At 38.7% G+C, this 22,976-nt stretch overlaps 1 protein-coding gene across 2 annotated transcripts in view; it reads left to right on the top strand.

Annotated features, from left to right (window-relative positions):
- Positions 1-22,976, top strand: part of CPD (carboxypeptidase D) — a 70,180-nt gene that overhangs the window by 6,562 nt on the left and 40,642 nt on the right. For both annotated transcript variants that reach the window (XM_032280983.1, XM_032280982.1), the window contains exons 3-4: positions 21,132-21,274; positions 21,951-22,120. In XM_032280983.1, coding sequence (XP_032136874.1) covers positions 21,132-21,274; positions 21,951-22,120 — 313 coding nt within the window. The remainder of the gene's footprint in view (positions 1-21,131; positions 21,275-21,950; positions 22,121-22,976) is intronic.

Here is a 22,976-nt window from a genome sequence, read left to right as displayed (position 1 = left end):
GTTCTTTGAGTTTTCTTATGTGTTTTCTGAGCAGAAAAGAAGAAACTTTGTAGAAATCGAATTTTTTAAAAATATTTCTTTTTACTTTGAAAATTTCAAACCTACAGCAAAATTGAAGGACTACATGAACATCTATCTGTCCTTCCTTTAAAATCACCACTATTATCTTACCCCAGATACCTTGCCTCTCCTTCTTTCACTTTTTCTCTCTCTCTACATGCACGTGCATGCACACACACACATATACGCAGTCTTTTGCCAAACCATCCGAAAGTAGGTTGCAGATTTTATAACACTTTAACTTCCTTAGCATGTATTTCCCAAGTACAGGGACATTTTCCTGTTCAACTATACTATTACCATAACTGAGAAATCAACAATAATTCAATACTGTCATACCACATGTTGTCCATAACTCAGTTTCCCCCATTATGTCCAAAGTATCCTTGGTAGCCCCTTTTTCTCCAGATCTTGGATCCAATCAAGGTTCAAGCATTGCATTTGGCTCTTGTAAAGAGACCATGCTAATAGTCCTATGGAAAATCCCATAATCTAGATTGTCACTTTCTTCATGATAAGATTAAATCAGATTTCCCAGCAAGGTTATTATATAGATCATGTTGCACATAATATCAGGAGATACATAATGTCCAGCTGCAAGTGGCCAAGTTGAATAGCTTGGTTAATATGATGACCACTGCCAACCAGGTCTCTCCATTTAAATTTTTAAAATACTTTTTTTTTTTTTTTTTTTTTAAGAGAAAGGGTCTCACTCTTTTACCCAGGCTGCAGTGCAGTAGTACAATCATAGCTCAGTGTAATCTCAAACTCCTGGGCTCAACTGATACTCCTGCCTCAACCTCCTGAGTAGCTAGATCCTCCTGAGGTATGTGCCACCATGCTAGCTAATTTTTAATTTTTGTTCTAGAGATGGGGTATTGCTGTGTTGCTGAGGCTGATCTCAAACTTTTGACCTCAAGTGATCCTCCTGCCTCAGCCTCCCAAAGTGCTGGGATTATAGGCATGAGCCACTTCACCCAGCCCAGATCTCTCCATTTTACATAAAGGCACATTTTCCTTTTGTATTTTAATCTGTGACGTGATCATGGAATGCTGTTTTTGTTTTTTATTGTGGTAAAACATGTGTGTGTGTGTGTGTGTGTATGTGTATATATATATATATGTGTATATATATATATATGTGTATATATATATATGTGTATATATATATATATGTATATATATATATAAAACATAAATTTGCCAGTTTAACTATTTAAACATTTTTAAGTATAGAGCTCTCTGGCACTAATTTTTACAATGTTGTGCAACTATCACCACTATTTCTAAAACTTGTTCATCATCCCAAACAGAAACTCTATAAGCATTAGGTAATAATTCCCACTCCCTTCTGTATCCCTTACCCCCAGCCATTGATAACCTCTAATCTATTTTCTATCTCTGTAAATTTGCCCATTTTAGATATTTTATATAACTGGAGTCAAGCAATATTCTTCCTTTTGCATCTGGCTTATTTTTCTTAATGTTCTTAAGGGTGATCCATTTTGTAGCAGATATCAGAACTTCATTCCTTTTTATGGCTGAATAATATTCCTTGAATGTCTATGTTAATAATACATTTTGTTTATCCATCTATTGACGATCACTGGGTTGTTTCCACCTCAGCTACTGGGAATAATGCTATAATGAATGTTGGCGTTTAAGTGTCTGTATGAGTCCTTAATTTCAATTCTTCTGGATATATAACCAGGAGTAGAATAGCTGGGTCAAATGGTAATTCTGTGTTTAGCTTTGATAGACTATTTTCCATCATGGATATACCATTTATATTCCCATCAGCAATATATAAGTGTTCCAATTTCTGATGAAATGTCATTTTTTAAAGAATTTTTTTGAGATGGAGTTTCTTTCTTGTTGTCCAGGCTGGAGTACAATGGCACGATCTCGGCTCACTGTAACCTCTGCCTCCTGGGTTCAAATAATTCTCAGCCTCCCAAGTAGCTGGGATTACAGGTGCCTGCTACCACACCCAGCTAATTTTTTTGTATTTTTAGTAGAGATGGGTTTCATCATGTTGGCCAGGCTAGTCTCAAACTCCTGACCTCAGGTGATCCACCCACCTTGGCCTCTCAGAGTGCTGGGATTACAAGTGTGAGCCACTGTTCCTGGCAAAAATTGTTAGTGCAAGTTTGAATTGTTACCTTTTCTCTTTAAATATTATGAAAACAGCTATTACTCTTTTGAAACTTTAGGTATACTTTGAATAATAACGTTTTTGTTTTTATGCACAGATGTAGATGTGGAGGGAATTTAGAAGGAACAAGTCAACCAATGTAAATGTCATCAGTGTAAATTTTTTGTTTTCTCAGAGTCTGTCCATGGTGAAATGCCTTAGGTCTTCCTTACCTTTTTATTGGCAGTCACATTATAAAGTGTCTATGACATGTCTCTTAATGTGTATTTAAACCTTTGAATTACTCTTTTACTTTTTATATCAAGCCATGTTTACCCAAAATGGTTCACTAAGTTTGAGAACTTAATACTTTTGTTATGTTATCTTTGGGGTGTTGTTTTTCTGGCTGGAAACCTCTGTGTCTGGTGGTGCCTTTGCCCAGGTTCTTGTCCTGCATCCAGGAAGAATGAGGTATGTAGACAAGTGGAGGGTAAGCAAGACAACGAGGAGCTTTATTGAGTGTTAGAACAGCTCAGAGGAGACTCTCGGTGGGTATCTCCCTCTCTATAGGCAGGTTGCCCCATCAAGTGTTCAGCTCTCAGCACAAAGGAGGTCCTGGAGTGGGTGGCTCCACTCTACAGTTAGGTTATCCTGATGAGTGTTCAGCTTTTAGCAAAGAGGGTAGCTCCTCCTCTCTGCAGCTGGATGTCCCATCATCTCTCCATCCTCTGCCTTACTCTGGCTGAGCCCAGGACTTTTATGGACCTCAGAGGGGAGGAAGTGTATGCCAATTGGTTCATGGGTGGCCACGGGCAGCCTGGAAAAAGGTACCACAAATCCCCATTCCAGTCTCTGGGACTTGCAGCCTAGCCTTCAGCCTTTATGCCCTCCCTGGCCTGAAGGTGGGGCCTTGCCAGGGACCTGCTGCCTTTTACCCAGAAGCTGGTCTGCCTCCTCTGCCTTTCATGGCGCCCAGGCTACTTGTGCCAAGGGGTACCTACAGGCCATTGCTGAGTTGCCCTCAGTCCCTAACCTTGGTTACATCCCCCATGCTTTTCAGTGCCTAGTTTGCCCAAGCATGTGCTTCCCGCCCCCCGCCCCCCGTGCTAGGTCAGCTCTAACCCCACTCCACTCTAAGATAGGAACAGAGGCAGGAATGGGGAGAGGCCAGGCAGCAGGAGCAGGCATCTCCGAGCCTGCACGGGTAAGGGAGACCTAGAAGGTTGGGGGGGTGCAGCTGCTGCCTTCTCCCGGCTCCTGCCGATTCTGTGGAGCATGCACCCCCAGCCGCATCCCCTGACAGCCTGGGGTGGGGGCTCCTGATCCTTGCTGTGCCTGGGCCAGTATCTGGGGCAGAGCTGACATTGCCCCAAGCTACCCCATTGCCCTGGGGCTAAGGGGTGGCCCAGAGCAGATTGCAGGCCCCGGGCCTGGCCATCAGAAGTGTCAGGCTTGGAGGTCACCCCACACAGGGCAGACACCAGGGACGTGGCCGCAGGTGGCCTATGCAGAGCCTCCGCCCAAGGCCCAGGAACCCAGCACCCTCAGTGGGGTGGGCACAGTGGCTGCGCTGCTGGCCAGGTCCCAAAAGCTGGAGCCGCTCCTGCCTCCCACCCCGCCCCTGAAGCATGGCCCCAGCTCCACATAGGGTCCCTGTCTGCCTGACTACATTACTCCCCTGCTGTGCTGCTCTGGGCCTGACCCCATTGCAGCAGCCCCCAGGGCAGCGGACTGTGAAGGGTGGTAGCAGAAGGGGTTGGCTGTCCGCCTCTTTCCCGAGCCCTCCAGCCTGCTGCTGCTATCACTTTCTAGAGTTTTCTGATCCTTCTATAGTTTCTACCAGTGTTTCTTGTATGTAAGAAGCATTCAAAAAGAGGTTTGACATACTATTTAGAAGTTAAACCTTCTCCCCTAACAATTAGAGGTGATTTGAAAATCATTTAAAAATTTTTTATAGATAAGGGACTTACTTTAATGTATATTTTTTACATTTTATTTAGTATATTTAATAAAACCTAACTTTGTGAACTGGTGGTTTTATAATCTAGTCAAGTTGCTTCATTAATTTGAGATGATGTTACTTAAAATAATGGGGTAAATAAATTTGTCTTTTTGGAAAAATTTGTAAAAGGTTAGAAAGTAATTTCTAATTGACAATTAATTGAGGAAAGTAAATCTGTCTCATACTACTTAAAAAATAAATATCCTGCCTCTACCAAAAGTAGGTATACTTTGGTATTAATGCTAGCGATTATTTGGTAAGCTGGTTATCATCAGATTTTCCTGATTATTCAAACATCTGAAGAAACTAAATTATGCTACTATTATTTTTTTTTTATGAGCATCAACTTTTTTTGTTTTAGCTGAATGGTCAGATATGTTCTATATTATTTAGACAATAAATAGCTTATTTCTCTTCCTACCTCAGCAAATATTGAGCAGTTTCCCCTTCAAGAGAAGCTGTGATGGTTTTAGTTTCAACAGGGTGAATTCATTGTGTTTAATGAGTAAGATGTTGTGAAACCTTGTGACTTGGCATGTATTCAAAAAACCCGGATGTCCTGGAGTGTTTTTTTTGTTTTTTTTTTTTGTTTTTTTTTTTTTCTTTTTTTTTGAGACAGAGTGTTGCTCTGTTGCCCAGGCTGGAGTACAGGTGGTGTGGTCTCAGCTCACTGCAACCTTCACCTCCTGAGTTCAAATGATTCTCATGCCTCAGCCTCCAAGTATCTGGGATTGCAGCCACCGCACTAGCTGATTTTTTTGTGTTTTTAGTAGAGACAGGGCCATGTTTTGCCATGTTGGCCAGACTGGTCTTGAATTTGGGCCATGTTAGGCCAGTTTTGCCATGTTAGCCAGACTGGTCTTGAATTTCTGGCCTCAAGTGATCTGCCTGCCTCAGCTTCCCAAAGTGCTGGGATTATAGGCATGAGCCACCTGCCCAGCTGAGTAATTTTACTGATGCTCTATGTGACATCTTTAGGAATTCTAGCTTAAAGAAGTATAGACCTTTAGAGCTGAAAGTGAATGTATTGATTTAGTCCAACCCTTTTGTTTTAGAGAAAATTAAGGCCTGAGAGAGGAACTAACTTGTGCAATATAATTTATTCATATAGCAAATATTTACTGAATTCCTGCCATGCAGGGTTTTACCATATTGGTCAGGCTGGTCTTGAACTCCTGACCTCAGGTGATCCACCTGCCTCAGCCTTCCGAAGTGCTGGGATTACAGGCCTTACAGGCCTGAGCCACCTCACCCGGCTGCCTTTTTTTTTTTTTTTTTTTTTTTTTTTAAATCACAGTGTGCTGATTTGTATGCCATTTGCCTACCATTCTTTCTTCACAGTTTTGAAGACATTGTAAAAATCATATGATGTTTTAGTATGTTTATTCCAAAGCAGATTTAATAAAAACTGAACTGTAGTTTTAGGTAAACTTTTAAGCCATGTTGTGTGCCTGTATCCCAGATACTTGGGAGGCCAAGGCAGGAGGATCTTGAGTTTAAGCCCAGCCTGGGCAAAATAATGAGACCCTGTCTCCAAGAAAACAAACAAAAAAGAATTGCCTTCTTTCAACATATACAATTTAAGGAAGGGCAGGCAATTTATAATTGGAATTGTTTGATCAAAGATCATGGTTTTTTGTAACTTTTAGAAGTTTTCTTGGGCAGAACATTGTTATATTTCATTTTCTTGCAGATAGAAGAACAGTAGAGGGCAGTGCAGTGTAGTGGCAGAAAGAGAGCTTTGGAATCCCATTGCCTTAGGTTGGAATCACAACCTAAGCTGTGTGTGTACGTGTGTGTGTGTGTGGGGGGGGGTATGGGTGAAAGAGAGAGAAATAATCTGGGACAAGTTACTGAATTTCTCTAAACCTCAATTCTCACATATATAAAATTAAGATAAATATTACCTACTCACAAGATTAGGAGCCTCAAGTGAGAATGTGTATAAAGCACCTTAGCCTAGCATTTGGTGCCATGACTAATTACCTCTACTAGAGTTTAAACCTCTTGAAGATAGGGACTTTGTTTTATTCCATTTTCTATTTCTAGCACACAGATCCATGCCTGGTATATAAAAGATAAACAATAGTCTTTTTTGAATAAATGAATTTTTGCCATCTAAAATTTAAATACGTAGTTATTTAAAATCTTAGATCTTTAGGTAATCTTATAAAAATTTCTAAAAATATTCTTCCTAGGTTTGTTCCTACTCTGAAAAACTAAGCTTGTCTTACTGGTAGATTCTAGATCAGTATTATATGAACTTTTTTTCTTACTTGTAACCTATAATATAAAATACCTTTTAGTTGTTTATGTACATTTCATATATATATATGTGTACCTAAAAAAATTCATGAAACAGTACTTTTACTATACATTCTGGTATTATTTCTTTTAGTTTGTTCTATATCATTCTTTTAAAAGTATGTCTGAACCCACTAATATATCTCACAACCCACTAATGGATGATGACCTGCAGTTTGTAAAAACATTATTATTGGCCACCCTGTGGTAGAATTCATTTATTTTCAAATTCTAAGTAGGAACAAAACATCTTACAAGTTGTGCATAACTTATTATTTGGATTTTTCTTTCTGACTTTTTTTTTTTTTTTGAGACAGAGTCTTGCTCTGTCACCAGGCGCCAGGCTGGAGTGCAGTTGCACAATCTCGGCTCACTGCAACCTCCACCTCCTGGGTTCAAGCAATTCTCCAGCCTCAGCCTCCCAAGCAGCTGGGACTACAGGCGCACGCCACCATGCCCAGCTAATTTTTGTATTTTAGTAGAGATGGGTTTCACCATGTGGGTCAGGATGGTCTCGATCTCTTGACCTCTTGATCCGTTCACCTCAGCCGCCCAAAGTGCTAGGATTACAGGTGTGAGCCACCTCGCCCAGCTTCCTCCTGACTTGTTTATATGTTTAAGTTATTTCCAGTGAGGACTGAGCCACAAATATTTATGTCAGATGTTCTACTTTTAGATTGCCTTCCCTGAAATACAAATGAATGTTGAGTTAGGAAATCGATCAGAAATATAGTTGTCAGGCCTGTGTATTGCTCATATGAGTCTATGGAGTCTATGATTAGTTAGGACAGCTGCCATAAAGCTTTATATTTGTCTTCTTCAGCCACTATAAACTTGAGGCTGAGCCCTTTCAAACTAGTAGTTATGATTGTTTTCTTCTCTGGAAGAAGAAGAAACTGTTCTGTGGATTTATCAAACTTTCTTCCCTCTCCTTTTATACAATGGGCACAGTTATGAAATGTGGCCAGAAAGCATATAATGTAACCAATTCAGTTTTTTTGTGTGAATATCACCCCCTTTTATCATGCAGACAACTATTCTTTCCGCAAAATAGAGATCACACTGAGCAGTAGCAATGTGTTTTAAATATTGAAGTATGTTTGGTTGGAAGTAGATTGCTGATGGAAAAGGAAGAGCATGAGGAAAATAATTACCCACGTTTTCAACAACACTGTTGAAAGGTTAAATTTGGTCCAGAAATGGACCAGAAAGCTTATTTTCGAGGACTATTTTCTGTGTCATTAAATAGAGTATCATAAATTAACCCATTTAACACCAGAAAATTGTAACCTAAAACAAAAAAACCAAATGAACAGTGTATAACTGTAAAAATACAATATCTGATATTAAGAAATAGACAAATCCATACATATAGTAGGAAGTTTAAAATAGGCCTCTTTCAGTAATTGTTAATATCATAAAGACAAAAATGTGAATAAGGATACAGTGATATAAAAAACATAAATAAATCAATCTGACCTAATGAACAATGTACAGAATACTGTCCTTATATCTAATTTTCCTGCAGAGTCTGTTTACTAATTTGAGGTGAAGAAACCAGCTGTCACACTTAGTGAAGATGCATCTGGTTCTATTAGTGCTGTGTTACTTTGTTTTTAAGATTATATATTAAAAATCAAACAACAAACACACACAGCTTAAAATAGGCCCAGGAGCAGTACAGCACACCTGTAATTCCAACACTTTGGGAGGCTGAAGTAGGAGGATCGCTTGAGGCCAGACTGGGCAGTGTGGCGAGACCTCATCTCTTAAAAAAAATACAAAAATTAGTGGGGTATGGTGGTACATGCCTGTAGCCCCAGCTACTTGGGAGGCTGAGGCAGGCAGATAGTTTGAGCCCAGGAATGTGAGGCTGCAGTGAGCTATGATTACACCACTGCACTCCAGCCTTTTTGTTTTTTTTTTTTTTGGAGGGGGAAAACCCCATAGCCAAAAAAAAAAAAAAAAAAAAGCTTATAACAAAAGTTCATAGATCAAGTCTAATACTTCTTAGCATGGCAACAAAGATCTCACAGTCTGACGCAAGCCTATAATTTTAGCCTTAGCTGCTACCTCTCCTCTGCCACCAGACTACTTGTCCTTCCCAAATGTGAACCTTCTTCACATGTTAGGTTATTCTCTGTCTGAAATGATTTTCACCAGCTTAGCTGTAATCTCTTCTGAAACCTCTCCTGTAATAACTGTCACTATCCTACCTTCGAGAGCTTATTGTTTATACAGTATCATCAGTATAATACTTACCCCCTTATGTTAATAGTTTTTTTTGTGTGTGTTTCCTCTTGGTGTGTGAATTCTTTGATGATAAGGACAGTGCAGTGCTATGCATTTTGGAGTTATCTTTGTGCAAAATGTATTGGCAGGAAAGAGTCCTAGAGGAGGGAAAACTAGAGGGGTTTTTACAGTCATCTTTAATGAGGTCTCTTTGGAGATAAGGGCTTTACCTAGAGAGCATGTAGGAGAATGAAAAGGGAATCTAAAATATATAAGAAAGTATGCAAGAAGAATTGCAGAATGGATCATTATTTAAATGGTAGAACAGAATGTCAAGGAGAGGATGTTAAAGATATGACTTCAAGGATTTTGTATCTGGATAAGAAAAAATGGGAGTGGAAAAAACTAATTGGATGGTGGGGATTGAGAGAGAGAAAGGAGAGAGAGCAAGAGAGAGAGAGAGACTCGTGTGTGTGTGTGTGTGTGTGTGTGTGTGTGTGTGTGTGTGTGTCTTCAGGTGAAAGAGTAGTGAAAACTGAAAATATTAATAGTATTTGATTTACTAGTCACAAGTACCCAATGGGAAGTTAGGAAATAGGTTCTAGAGCTTGGGAGAGAGGTCAAGATGAGAAAGAGATTTAGGAGTTCTCAGACATTTGGAAAGCATATGGCAGTGTACATGATTTTTAAAATTGAATTGATAGTGTTTCCTGGCATAATTTAATTGCGTGGAGCTAGAAGTTCAACCAGAACATATATGTAAATGAACAGATGGGTGCTTTTTTTAACCTCCAAACGGTATGCATTTTGTACTGGGATGTTTTCCTTAAGGAATGCCAACAATTAAGATATTAATTCTCAGCTTGATCATATTTTAAAGGTACAGTTGATAATCAAATGTGCATTAGTAAAGTGCTTTTGGTCTTATCTGATCTTGCACATTAAAGAGCTGGATGACGCTTTTTCTTCCCTTTATTTTCTCTTTTAAAATCTGAGTGCTACCAAATTTAAAAGGAAAGCAAAAAGGTAAAACAATACTTGAAACAATATTTGCTTGGAGTCATGAGTTGACTTTAGTAAATTGAAACATAACCTAATATAAAGGCTGACCTTTAGGAGCAGTGCAGTTGTGTACTTTATAACGTGTTAATAGGCCTACATGAAGGTTGAGAACCTACCACTGCTTTAGGATTTGGCCCCCCAGTCTTTAGATCTAATGTGTATAAATTGGATGTACTGTTTTCTTTTCCTTTTATCCTGTTTAACTCAGGTAGTAGAGAATGGGAGAGTACAATTTTAAAAAAAAGTTCAAAAAAAAATACAGTTCAAAGAGCTGTGTGGGAGACAGTGTTAACCAACTTCGACAAAAATAAAAACAGATTCAGGACTGTGTAATTTAGTTTAATTCTGTAGAATCATATCATTAGCAAATATATATTCATTGGGAGTGGTGAAGGAAATAGATTTTCAAAAGATAAGTTGCTCAGAGTACAAAGACCGGGTTCAGTTACTAAGAACTTGATCAACATGAACTTGAATTTTAAAATTAGGAATTTGGGTAATTTTTTTAAGGGCAACCTCTGATTGTCCCATTCACTTGGCCCAGATTTTCCACCTAAATTTTTTTATGAACATTATGCTCATTAGTTTTTAAAAATGTCTCAGAGAGTACAAAGTTATCACTTGATAACTCATTTATTGTCTGTAAAAAATTGTTCAGAATATTCAAAGTTATAAGAGAATTTCTCACTATCCTTTGAAGTAGTTTTTTTTTTTTTTTTTTTTTTTTTTTTGAAACGGAGTTTCGCTCTTGTTACCCAGGCTGGAGTGCAATGGCGCGATCTCGGCTCACCGCAACCTCCGCCTCCTGGGTTCAGGCAATTCTCCTGCCTCAGCCTCCTGAGTAGCTGGGATTACAGGCACGCACCACCAGGCCCAGCTGATTTTTTGTATTTTTAGTAGAGACGGGGTTTCACCATGTTGACCAGGATGGTCTCGATCTCCTGACCTCGTGATCCACCCACCTCGGCCTCCCAAAGTGCTGGGATTACAGGCGTGAGCCACCGCGCCCGGCTGAAGTAGTTTTAATAAAGTAATATCATTAAGCTCCAAATTGAAATATAGGGTAGAAATTATCTATTTTCTAAGACTTGAAAATGCTTTCCCTATTTAAAAAAACACATTATAGTTTTCCTGTAAAAGATTAATAGGGTTCTTGTGTAGTGCAGCTTGGTACTTTATGGTTGGCTTGCAGAGGCAAGGGAAAAAACAAAGCAAAAAAACCTGCTGTGTTTAAGTCTTAACACTGAAGCATTGACTGCGTTTTTTTCTTTTGGCTTTCTGTTTGAGACAGAAGAATCTTTAGTATCTTTGAAAGAAGGATTGAATTTATTAGTCTCCCCTCTCCTTTAACACTAGATCTTTCTGTAGTGAAAACGGTGATGAGAGACTTATTTCCCAATAAAGATAGATTATCTTAAAACAAATGAAGACTAGTTGCATGACAAATCGATTCAAAGAGTTTAATGGAAATGATCACTTGATCAGAAGATTTAGCTACCCATAACAGTTAGCATTGGTATTGATGAGAATTTGCAGTAATACTAGACAGATTCCTAGTGGTTACACTTTGAGTCTTGCTCTTTGATACTGGTAAATGAATGATAGGTTTCTTTCTTCCTTTCCTTTCCTTCTTTTTTTTTTTTTTTTTTTTTTTTGACACAGAGTTTTGCCATGTTGCCCAGGATGGTCTCAAACTCCTGGGTTCAAGTGATCTACCCGCCTCAGTCTCCTGAGTGCCTGGGACTACAGGCATGCGCCACAAGGTCTGGCTAATTTTTTTTGTATTTTTTGGCAGAGGCAGGGTTTCACTATGTTGGCCAGGCTGGTCTTGAACTCCTGACCTCAAGTGATCCGCCCACCTCGGCCTCCCAAAGTGCTGGGATTATAGGCATGAGCCACTGTGCCCAGCCAAGAATGATAGGTTTCATTATACATTGTATTCAGTTTTTTCAGAGCATAGAAAAGTGCATTAAAAGGTAGGTTTATAAGCAAATTGTATATCTTTTGACTTCTTGTCAATTCTCCCCTTTGAGTGGAAGAAATACTCTAAGTCAGTGATTTTCAAGCTGAGGCACATTTGGGGAGAGTAGGGAGCCTGGGAGGCAGAGATTGCAGTGAGCCACAATCAGTCCAGCCTGGGCAACAGAGCCAGAACCTGCCTCAAAAAAATCATCATCATAATAATATAAGCCATGACTGCACCACTGCACTCCAGCCTGGGCAACAGAGCCAGACCCTGTCTCAAAATAAGAACAAGAATAATAAAGAAGAAGGAGCAGCTGCAGCAATAAAATAAAAAGTCTTGAAAGTGGCTATAGGAAAATAATGTGTGTATAAAGGGGAAGAAAAATTCAAATGATGAATTTCTCAGCAAAAGCCATTAGAGGCAGAAGGTAATGACACTAAATTATTAAAGCACTCTGAAAAACAAACAGCTGAAAAACAAATAGCTCTAAAAAACAAATAGCAAAAACAACAAACTACCAACCCACAACCCAGAGTTTTATATCCAATAAAAATGTCCTTCAAGAATGATGGCAAAATACACATTCTCAGAGATGGAAAACTAAGAGAATCCATTATAAGCATACTCGCTTTAAAAGAAATCCTAAAGAAAGTTCTTCAGGCAGAAGAGAAATGATACCACAGAGAGACTTAGAACTTCAGGAATGAAGGAAAAGCAACATAAATGGTAAATATAATTAGCTATTTTTCTCCCCTTAAGTCCCTTAGAATGTGTATGACAGTTGAAAGTAAAAACTATAACATTGTTTAGTGGGGCTTTCAATACAGCATGTATACATAAGTCAAGTACAACATAAAAGGGGAGGATAAAGGGTATGGTATGTAGGTTTGTACATTCCTCTTGGAAGTAAAACATTAATTTTAGGTAGAACTGTGAAAAGATAAGTATGTAAATTGCATTTACTAGAGCAACTAACCAGTACAGTTAAAAACACAATTCCATAGAAGGCAGGAAAAGGGAAGCAGTGGGATTACAATGAGAGGGACAAACAGAAAAATAATTAGAAAGTAGACCTAAATCCAAACATATCAATAATTATATTCAGTGTAAATGGTGCAAACACACCAACTAAAAGACAGGAGTTGTAAACCTGAATTAAAAATAAGACCCAACTCTATGCCATCTATGCAACTACAAGTAACTCTATTTATTTAGTTAATTTTTATTTATTTTTTTGAGATGGAATCTTACTCTGTCACCCAGATTTTGGAGTGCAGTGGTGCGATCTCAGCTCACTGTAACCTCTGCTTCTGGGTTCCTAAGTGTTCTCCTGCCTCAGCCTCCCAAGTAGCTAGGACTGTAGGTGCCCACCACCATACCCAGCTAATTTTTGTATTTTTAGTAGAGACAGGGTTTCACCATGTTGGCCAGGCTGGTCTTGAACTCCTGACCTCAAGTGATCCACCTGCGTTGGCCCCCCAAAGTGCTGGGATTACAGGCGTGAGCCACGGCACCAGGCCAGAAACTCACTTTAATGATATGGCAAGTTAAAAGAATGGAAAAAAAATACGCCATACACACACACAAACCAAAAGAACAATGGAGTGGCTATGTGACTATCAGGTAAAACAGACATCAGAGCAAGGAAAAATGCCAGAGATAAAGAGGAACATAATGATAAAAGGGTAGATTCACCAAGATGACATAATTCTAGATAATTAAGATAGCTATTAAATTTTGCATATGCAAAAAACTTAGATTAGTTTACATTTACATGGCCCTGAAATTGTTATTTTTATGTGTTCTCTGTTTTGTTTCCTCACCAGGACTCTAAACTCTGGATGGAAATATATCTCTTGTTTATAATTCCCAATAATCTTAGTATAATGCCTTACACACATTGACCATTGCATTGTGACCAATGTAGTGGTAAAAATTGGAACATATTTTTAATAAATATTATGTACAATGAATAGCATGTGTGTGTTTACGTGTATATGTACAAGTGAAAGTTACCATAGATGATTATAGGTCAGCAATGACTAAAGGTGGCTAATATCACCTAATGACTAAATATGGTTTGGTAGGGATAGGAAAATCAGCATCTTACCTATTTCCTGCCAGACCCAAGGGAGTAAGAGGAAGCTAAAAGATTGCCCTGTCCTAGGAGACAAGGTTAAGACCAAGTTACTAGGCTTATGGTGATCATAAACCTGCATATATTCTGAGAAGACAAAGTCTATTTGACATCCCCACATGGATTCAATGGGCATTTCAAACTTAATGCATTAAAAACAAACATCTTAATTTCTCACTGCTCCAACCTCCTTTCATTCAACATATATTTGTTGAAGAGATACTGTGTGCCAGGTACTGTTACAGTGCTTGGAATGTCCATCAATGGGCATAACAAAGATCCCTGCCCTTGTGTTATAATCTGGCAGGGAGAAACAGGCAGTAGACAATAAACATAATAGGTAAATTGTTAAGTGCTGTAGAAAAAAGAACAAGGTAGAAAAAGCACTGGTGCCAGTACCAGTACCAGTAACACTGCCAGTGCCAGCACCAGTGGTGGCTTCAGTGCTGGTACCAGCCTGACAGCCACTCTCATATTTGGGCTCTTCACTGGCCTTGGTGGAGCCGGTGCCAGCACCAGCGGCAACTCTGGTTCCTGTGGTTTCTCCTACAAGTGAGATTTCAGATATTGTTAATCCTGCCAGTCTTTCTCTTCAAACCAGGGTGCATCCTCAGAATCCTACTCAACACAGCACTCTAGGCAGCCACTATCAGTCAATTGAAGTTGACAGTCTGCATTAAATCTATTTGCCATTTCAAAAAAAAGAAAGAAAGAAAAAGGGTAAGAGTAACTGGGAGTGCTGGTAGATGGGCTTGGGGATAGTGATGGAGGAATGTAAGTAGCAACTTCAAATGGGGAGGTCAGGGTAACCTGATGTCAGAATGACCTGACTTCATTGTCATATTGAAATTAGAGCAAAGAGCCAGAGTTGAGGAAGTTAGTCAAGTAGTCCTTACTACTATCTAGGGGAAGAGCATTCCAGGCAAACGGAACAAGTAGAGCAAAGTCAGGAGGTACTTAGAGTATCCAGTGAACAGCAAGGAGGCCATGTGTCTGGTGCAGAGCCAGTGATGGGGAGAGTATAAAAGAAGGTTTAGGAAGGAAGGCTGAGTGATGGAGGTCAAATCATATAGGGCCTGGGGCCACAGAAAAGACTTTGAATTTTAGTCTGAGTGAAATACAGGGAGTCACTGGACTGTTTTGAACATAGAAATAAACATCTGACTTGCATTTTAACAGAATTACTCTGGCAACTCTGTTGAGCAAAGAATATAGAAGGGCAAGGGCAGAAATGGGAACCTGCTAAGGGTGATTGCAGAAATACATGCAGAGAAATGACAGTGGCTTGTACAAGGCCACAGCAATGGAGATGAGGAGAAATCTATGGATTCTGAATATATTTTGAAATTAGAGTTGGCATGGTTTTCTGACATTTTGGATGTAAAATGTGAATCCAAGTCTTTTTGCCTGAGCAACTATTTAATAGAAGGATGGAAGTGGCATTAACTTCAGTGGGAAAGACTGTGGGTGCAGCGGGTTTGGAGAAGATGAGTAGTTGAGTTTTGGATATGTTAAGTCTGTGATAACCAAGTAAAGATTTTGAATAGGCAGTTGGATGTACAAGTTTGGAGTCTGGGAAGAAGTCCAGGCTAGAGGTGGAAATTTGAGATCATATTTAAAACCATGGGTCTGTATGAGTTTCATTATACCAAGGAAATAAGTAGTAAGAGAAGAGGACCAAGGGCAGAGCCTTAGGGATGCCACATCTGTTGCCTTTGTTCTCTTTCATCTTTTCAGTAAGTGGCACCACTAACTCCCTGATTTCTCAAGCCTAGAATCTAGAAGTCATCCTTGATTTCTTCCTTCTACAACCAGATCTGTCCTCTTTGTCTCTACTACTACCAACCTAGTCCAAGTCACCATTATCTTCTAATTCATCTCCATGCTTCCCCTTTTGCCCCCCTCCAGTCATTTTGCATCCCGCAGTCAGAATGATCTTGACAGAAGGAAGGTAATTCCAGCTGTATCACACCTCTGTGCAAAGCCTGCCAGTGTTCTGCACAGCAAATGTTGTGAAAGAATATTCTGACTCACAAATCAGTGTGAAATATTGTCAAACGTGAAACGAGTGAAAAGGCAGCCTACAAAATGGAAAAAAATATTTTTGCCCTAATTAAATATTAACCCCCTAAAAAGGGTTAATATCTAGAATATACAAAGAACTCCCACAACTTAACAACAAAAAACAAATAATCTAATTTAAAAATGGGCAAAGGACTGAAATGTACATTTCTCTAGAGGAGAATGGCCAACAAACATTGAAAAGATGCTCAACATCACAAATTATCGCATACCCATGTTCATTGCAGCATTATCCACAATTACCAAGAGCTGCAAGCAACTAAATGTCAATTGACAGATGAATGGATAAAGAAAAGTTTATATATATAAAAAATGGAATCTTATTCAGCCTTAAAAAAAGAAGGAAATCCTGTCACATGTGAAAATATAGAGGAACCTTAAGGATATTACACTAGGTGAAATAAGCCACAAAGAAAAAATACTGCATAATTCCACTTATATGAGGTATCTGAAGTAGTCAAACTCTTAGAAAGTAGAAAGGTGATTGCCAGGAGCTGGGAAGAGAGTTGTGGAAAAGGGAAGTTGTTTAATGGGTATGGAGCTTCATTTTTGCGAGATGAAAATGTCCTAGAGCTCTATTGCACAACAATGTGAATATAGTTAACATAATTGTACTGTACATGCAAAAATGGTTACTGTGGTGAATTTTGCATTATGTTCTTTAGTGCCATAAAACAAAAACAAAATCCCTCCAGTGCTTCCTACTGCACTTGGAGTAAAATCCCAAACTCCTTACCCTAGCTGCCAAAGCCCTTTATGATCTTGTCTTTCCAGAATCCATCAAACTCTTCTTGTGCCATTCTCCCCTTGTCTGTTATTGTCCAGCCATAGTAGCTTTCCTTCTATTCCTTACACTCACCAAACTTTTTCCTCTGCCTTTGGAATGTTCTTCCCGCTGACTTTTACGAGGCTGGCTGCATCTTGTTTTTCAGATCTTGACTTAACATACCTCCTCACAAAGCCTTTCTTTTTTTTTTTTTTGAGATGGAGTTTTGCTCTTGTTGCCCAGGCTGAAGTGCAATGGTGTGATCTTGGCTTACCGCAACCTCCACCTCCTGAATTCAAACCATTCTCCTGCCTCAGCCTCCCAAGTAGCTGGGATTACAGGTGTAATTTTTGTATTTTTAGTAGAGACGGGGTTCCAGGGTTTCACCATGTTGGTCAGGCTGGTCTTGAATTCCTGACCTCGTGATCTGCCCACCTCAGCCTCCCAAAGTGCTGGGATTATAGGCGTGAGCCACCACGCCCGGCCCTCACAAAGCCTTTTTATGACTACCTGGTTGCCACCAGTCACTAGCTATATCACATCACTCTACTTAAATTTTCTGCCTAGCATTTCCTACTGACTGATATTTTTCTTATTTATCTTTATTTACTGTCTGCTTCCCCTATATAAGAATTTTGTAAGTTTTTTAAATTTTAGAATTTAACTTTTTAAAATTTAAATTCTCGTAAAAGAATGTTATAAGAAAGCAGGGACCTTGTCTGTTTTGTTCGTCACCATACCTCCAAGCACCTAGAATAGTGCCTGGCATATAGTAGGTGCTCAGTAAATATTTGCTGAATGAAAACTGAAATTCCTAGTTTTAAATGATTATTTCTTGAAGAGGACTGCCCTTTTCCCCAAGCTCCAGACCTCTCTTTTTGGATTCCTTCTTGGGTATTTCTATCTAAATATTCTGCTAATACCTCAAATTCAACATGCCCCTCTCCACTCAGTTACTCTTCCAGATCTTATTTTTTCTCTGTTAATGGCATCATTATTAGCCCAATTGATCAGGCCAGAGGTGGTCTTTGATTCCTTTCTTTCTCTCAATTCCCACCATCTAACAGATCCTGTCAGTATCCTATCTCACATCATCTTTCCCTTCTCTTCCACACAGTTGCCACCACATCATTTTAGGCCTAATTACTTTTTACTTGGATCATTGTAAGAAACCATCTAACTGGGCTTTTTGCTTCCAATCCCCCATGCCTTTCCAGACTGTACTATCTATCTTCTATACATATTGCTACTTTTCTGTTCAAAACTAACAAATAAAATGCTATTTTTTTATGCCTTGGAAAGCCAAGGAAACCTTTATCCTCAGCCTCCTTTAGACCCCACTTACCTTTCCAGCCTCACCCTTCATGACACCCCTGCAGCTCTGTGCTCCTGCTCTAATACAATGGCCTTATCCGTCTCACAGCTGGTGGTCAGCATACACCAGCAGCCTCCACCTTTACAAAGCCATTTCCCCTGACTCCAGTGCTCCTGGACCCCCACATCCCTTTTGCTGACTCACAGTTTTAAGATCTAACTAAAAAACTGCCTCCCCCAAGAAGCCTTCATAAATCTTCCCTCAACTCCAAAATTGAAATTAGTGGCATAGACCCATAATATCTCTATTATTAATAATATTTTTTTTCTTTTTTTTTTCCAAGACAGGATCTTACTTTGTTACCCAGGCTGGAATGCAGTGGTGCAATCTTGGCTCACTGCAGTCTTGACCTCCTGGGCTCAAGCGATCCTCCCACTTCAGCCACCTGAGTAGCTATAACTACAGGTGTGTGCCACCATGCCTGGCTAATATTTTGTGTGTTTTTTGTAGAGACGGTTTTACCACATTGTCTAGGCTGGTCTCGAACTCCTGAGCTCAAGCAATCCACCTCAGCCTCCCAAAGTGCTAGGATTACAGGCATGAGCCACGTCACCCAGCCTATTATTTTTTTAACTGTGGTAAAGTATACATAATATAAAATTTACCATTGTAACTGTTTTTAACTGTACAACTCCCTGGCATTAAGTACATTTACATTGTTGTACAACATTCACCACTGTCCTCTACTACTATATTTAATTATTTATGGTTGTAGTTGTCCCCTCCTCTGACTGGAAACAAACGCTTGGCATTATTTATAAGGGCTCGAATTAACATGGATGAACAAGAATATAATCAGATCATCTCCTTTATGTATCCTGAGATTAGACAGCACATCACCAGCATCCTTGTAATCCTGCTTGGTAACTTTAGGATTGTGTTCCGTTTTCTTCTTTGTACTTCTTATTCAAAATGGCATTGGTTAGAGTTCAGAGTCCTGGATTTTTAAAGGTTCTTTGCCCAATTTCTTCTTTACTGGTTTTTGATGCTTTACACTTAACCTAGCTTTTTTGTCTTACTGATATCTGTTCTATAAATATGCCAATGAAATGGAGCATATTGTATTAGATAAGGTGTGCTTATTTCAAGAACTACATGTGTTTCAAAGCACATAATGAAACTTCAGCAAAAATGAGGTTAAGAGTTTAGTCTCCAGTAATATTGCTGCAATTTTATTTTTGTCAGGTTTTGTTATTTTTGCTATATTGTTTGTTTTTCTTCAATGTTTGTTTTTTATTTATTTTTTATTGTTATTATACTTTAAGTTCTGGGGTACATGTATGGATCTTGCAGGATTGTTACATAGGTATACACATGCCATAGTGGTTTACTGCCTCCATCCCCCACCAGCTACATTAGGTATTTCTCCTAATGTTCTCCCTCCCCAACCTCCCCACCTCCTGCTATCCCTCCCCTAGCCCCCTTCTTCAATGTTTTATAAGCCCCTGTTCTTTGATGAACTCCTAATAAGCTGTGCTTTAAACTATGACATTGACCTTTCTCCAGAAACAGGTTTCAGAATTGTCTTTTTCATGTTCTCTCCCTGCCTTTTCTCTTATAATCAAATGAGCATGTTTTTGTTTTTATTTTGGAGACGGTCTCGATCTATTGCCCAGGCTGGAGTGCAGTGGCACTATCTATGTTCATTGCAACCTCTGCCTCCCAGGTTCAAGCGATTCTCCTGCCTCAGTCTCCCGAGTAGCTGGGACTACAGGCACGTGCCACCACACTCAGCTAATTATTTGTATTTTTAGTAGAGACAGGGTTTCACCATGTTGCCCAGGCTAGTCTCAAACTCCTGAGGTCAGGTAATCCGCCTGCCTCCGCCTCACAAAGTGCTGGAATTACAGGCATGAGCTATTGCACCCCACCCAAATTAATATGTATTTTTAAACATCATAGAATGCGAGAGTTGGAAGGTTCTTTTGTTATCATCTAACATACACTTTGCATATAAATAAATAAATACCCATGTTAATGCCAAGCGGTTCTCATCCAGTAAGTGGCAGAAGAATCTATGATGCAGGGATATCTGTTGGTGCTGTCAATGAAAGGGAAGTTATTCTCCCTCCTGATCTGAAGGATCCTTTGTCACATCATCTGAAATGCACTGGGGGTTGAGGAAAGATGACCCTCAAAATCCACATTTGTACTTTGCAAGAGCAAGGCGAGATCATAGAAAAGTAACACCCCCTCCTGTCTCCACTTTTTAGTCTTTATCCACTAAAAACAAGATGTGAGAAAATCAAGTGACAAGAATGATAGGGTAAGAGGTTTTCAACAAAATTAGTGTGTGGGCTTATATAGGTATAAAAATGGTGAAGGTGGTAGACCATGGATGCTTATTCCCTTTTAAGTTCCGTCTTTCATTTACACATTTTGAAAGAATTTTTTGTGTCTTATTTTCCCCTGATTTGTGTAGCTGTGCCATCCTAAATGCAGACTTTCTTTTTGCTCTTGCCACCTTCTTGATAAAGGGAAGTACAGTTAGAATTGTAGATACTTAGTAATGCTTCGACATCAATATCCTTCACAACTTTGACATGTGTACCCTTTATTATCATTCTGTTAGAAATCTTAACTTCTTTGTGCCCCACTTTCCATGTCTGTAAAATGGATGAAATAGTAATACCTGCCTCATATAATTGCCATAAAGATTAAATGCTAATACACATAAAGCTCTTAGAACAGGTCTGGCATATAGTAAACACTCAAATGTAGAGCTATTATCGTTATTGTTACTGGTATTAACTGATGTAGTCATACTTTTCATAACTGTTCATCCTATCAATTATAAATGTATTTTTTCACTATATATTCTTTTTCAACATATATTCCTTTTAACCTTCCTTCTTAGCCTCCACTATAATTCAAATGCCTTCTCCAATTTCAAACAATTTAATGAAAATAAAATTTATACATGCAGAGATGGCTGATTTAATTTCTTCAGTTTTTTGGAGGGTAGAATTCTTTTCCTTCTGAGAGTAAACTTATTTTTTTCCATGTTATAGGTGGTATGCAAGATTACAATTATGTATGGGCCAACTGCTTTGAGATCACATTAGAACTGTCTTGTTGCAAGTACCCACCTGCTTCACAGCTTCTACAGGAATGGGAGAACAATCGTGAGTCTTTGATCACATTGATTGAAAAGGTAAAAGTAGATGACTGGAAGGTTGGGGTATAGAAACAGGATTAAATAAGGGAGAAATTTGGATGCATGTGAATGACAATCTATACAGTATTAGATATCCTTTATCTGTTTTTATTATTTAAGATTATAAATTATCTTTAAAGATTATTAGATTATAATCTATTAAAACATGTTCTAGCTCTGCTCCCCCTGCCCCTTACCCCTAGCTCTCTGCTCCATAGGGCTTCCTTTGCTTGTCTTGGGACACTTACACAAACTGAAATAATTAGCCAAATTTGTGTTGTTAAGTTCTTACAATGTCATGTGATCATATTTGCTAGTGAGCCTTTACTTCTATATGAACCATGGACATCAGTTTAATTTAAACATCACACAGACTAATAGAGCAATTGGATACACCAGCAATTATACCTTGTTGAGAAAATTAGAAGTCTGGCTTTGAGAAGAGGGAATTTCAAAAGCACCTTACTAGTGTAGAGTTCAGACACATATGACTTAAGTTTAAGGATTTAATACTTCTATCTGTATTTTATTTAAATTCAAGGAATTGAAAATGTTTTGGGGAGAGAGAAAAGAAACCTTATTTTTTAGAAATTCTAGTATCAGTGCAGAGAGAGGTTATGCCCTCTTGCCTTCCAAATTCATGGTCTCTGAACTTGGATTCTTATCTTCTTAGGCTCACATTGGAGTTAAAGGATTTGTTAAAGATTCAGTAACAGGATCTGGTTTGGAGAATGCAACCATCTCAGTGGCTGGTATTAATCATAATATCACAACAGGCAGATTTGGTGATTTCCACCGATTACTTGTTCCTGGAACTTACAACCTTACAGTAGTTTTAACTGGGTAAGAATTTAAACTATGTAGATTCTTAGTTAAAATGTCAAGTCTCTGTTTTATATCTAAGACAGAAATATAATCTAGTATATGTTATTTATTTTTTGTGGCTTTTATTTTTCTTTATTTTCTGATTTTTCTCCTTTTATAATAAGAAAATACTGTTATGGAGTTTTTTGCCACATAGTCTAAAATAGTACAATGGGATGTGAAGCATAGTTGCAGCATTAGAGGAAGGACAATTTTTAAAACTTGAAAAGATATTCAGCTATGTAAAGCATTACCTTAAAGCTAACTGAACACCAGAGTAGGAGAAACCCAGGGCTCTGTAAATGACATTTTGAAGAACTGTCTTATCAGCTTTCTAATGTATTAAATGAGTGGTTTCCCACCTCCCCTGGAAAGCTTTCTGGAAGCTCACTTTGATAAGGATTTAATTGATAACCTTTAATCTTGAACTTTCCTACTTGAGAAAGAAGTTGGAATGTCAGTTTGATAAGACGCTGCAAATAATTGTATAATTTATCATTTCTTTGAGTACTATAGCAGTGGCTACGTTGGGGTAACAATCTTTCAACATGCTCTTTCCTTTAAATGTAATTTTTTTTGTATACATTCTAGTGTGTGGTATTTGAGAAGATTTGGTAAGAGAAATAGTTCTTCAGTCTGGGGTTCTTTATGAGATAGTCTTAAAACTCTTAAATTTGCACATCTCCAGTTTGAATTTTGATAGATCACTAAGTGTAAGAGGCTTACTCTTGAAAGGCTACTGTGCTTTTTTTTTTTTTTTTTTTTTTTTTTTTTTTTGGGTGTTTAGTCTATTTTTTAAAGAACCCGGGGGGGGAAGTGGCCGGCTCTGCGGCCC

The sequence above is a fragment of the Sapajus apella genome, unplaced genomic scaffold (genome assembly GCF_009761245.1).
Source record: "Sapajus apella isolate SASKATOON/1434 unplaced genomic scaffold, GSC_monkey_1.0 scaffold12, whole genome shotgun sequence".
In the NCBI taxonomy this organism is placed as follows: domain Eukaryota; kingdom Metazoa; phylum Chordata; class Mammalia; order Primates; family Cebidae; genus Sapajus; species Sapajus apella.
The sequence above is the reverse complement of the archived record's forward strand: the minus strand, read 5'-3'. Positions and strand labels throughout refer to the sequence as shown.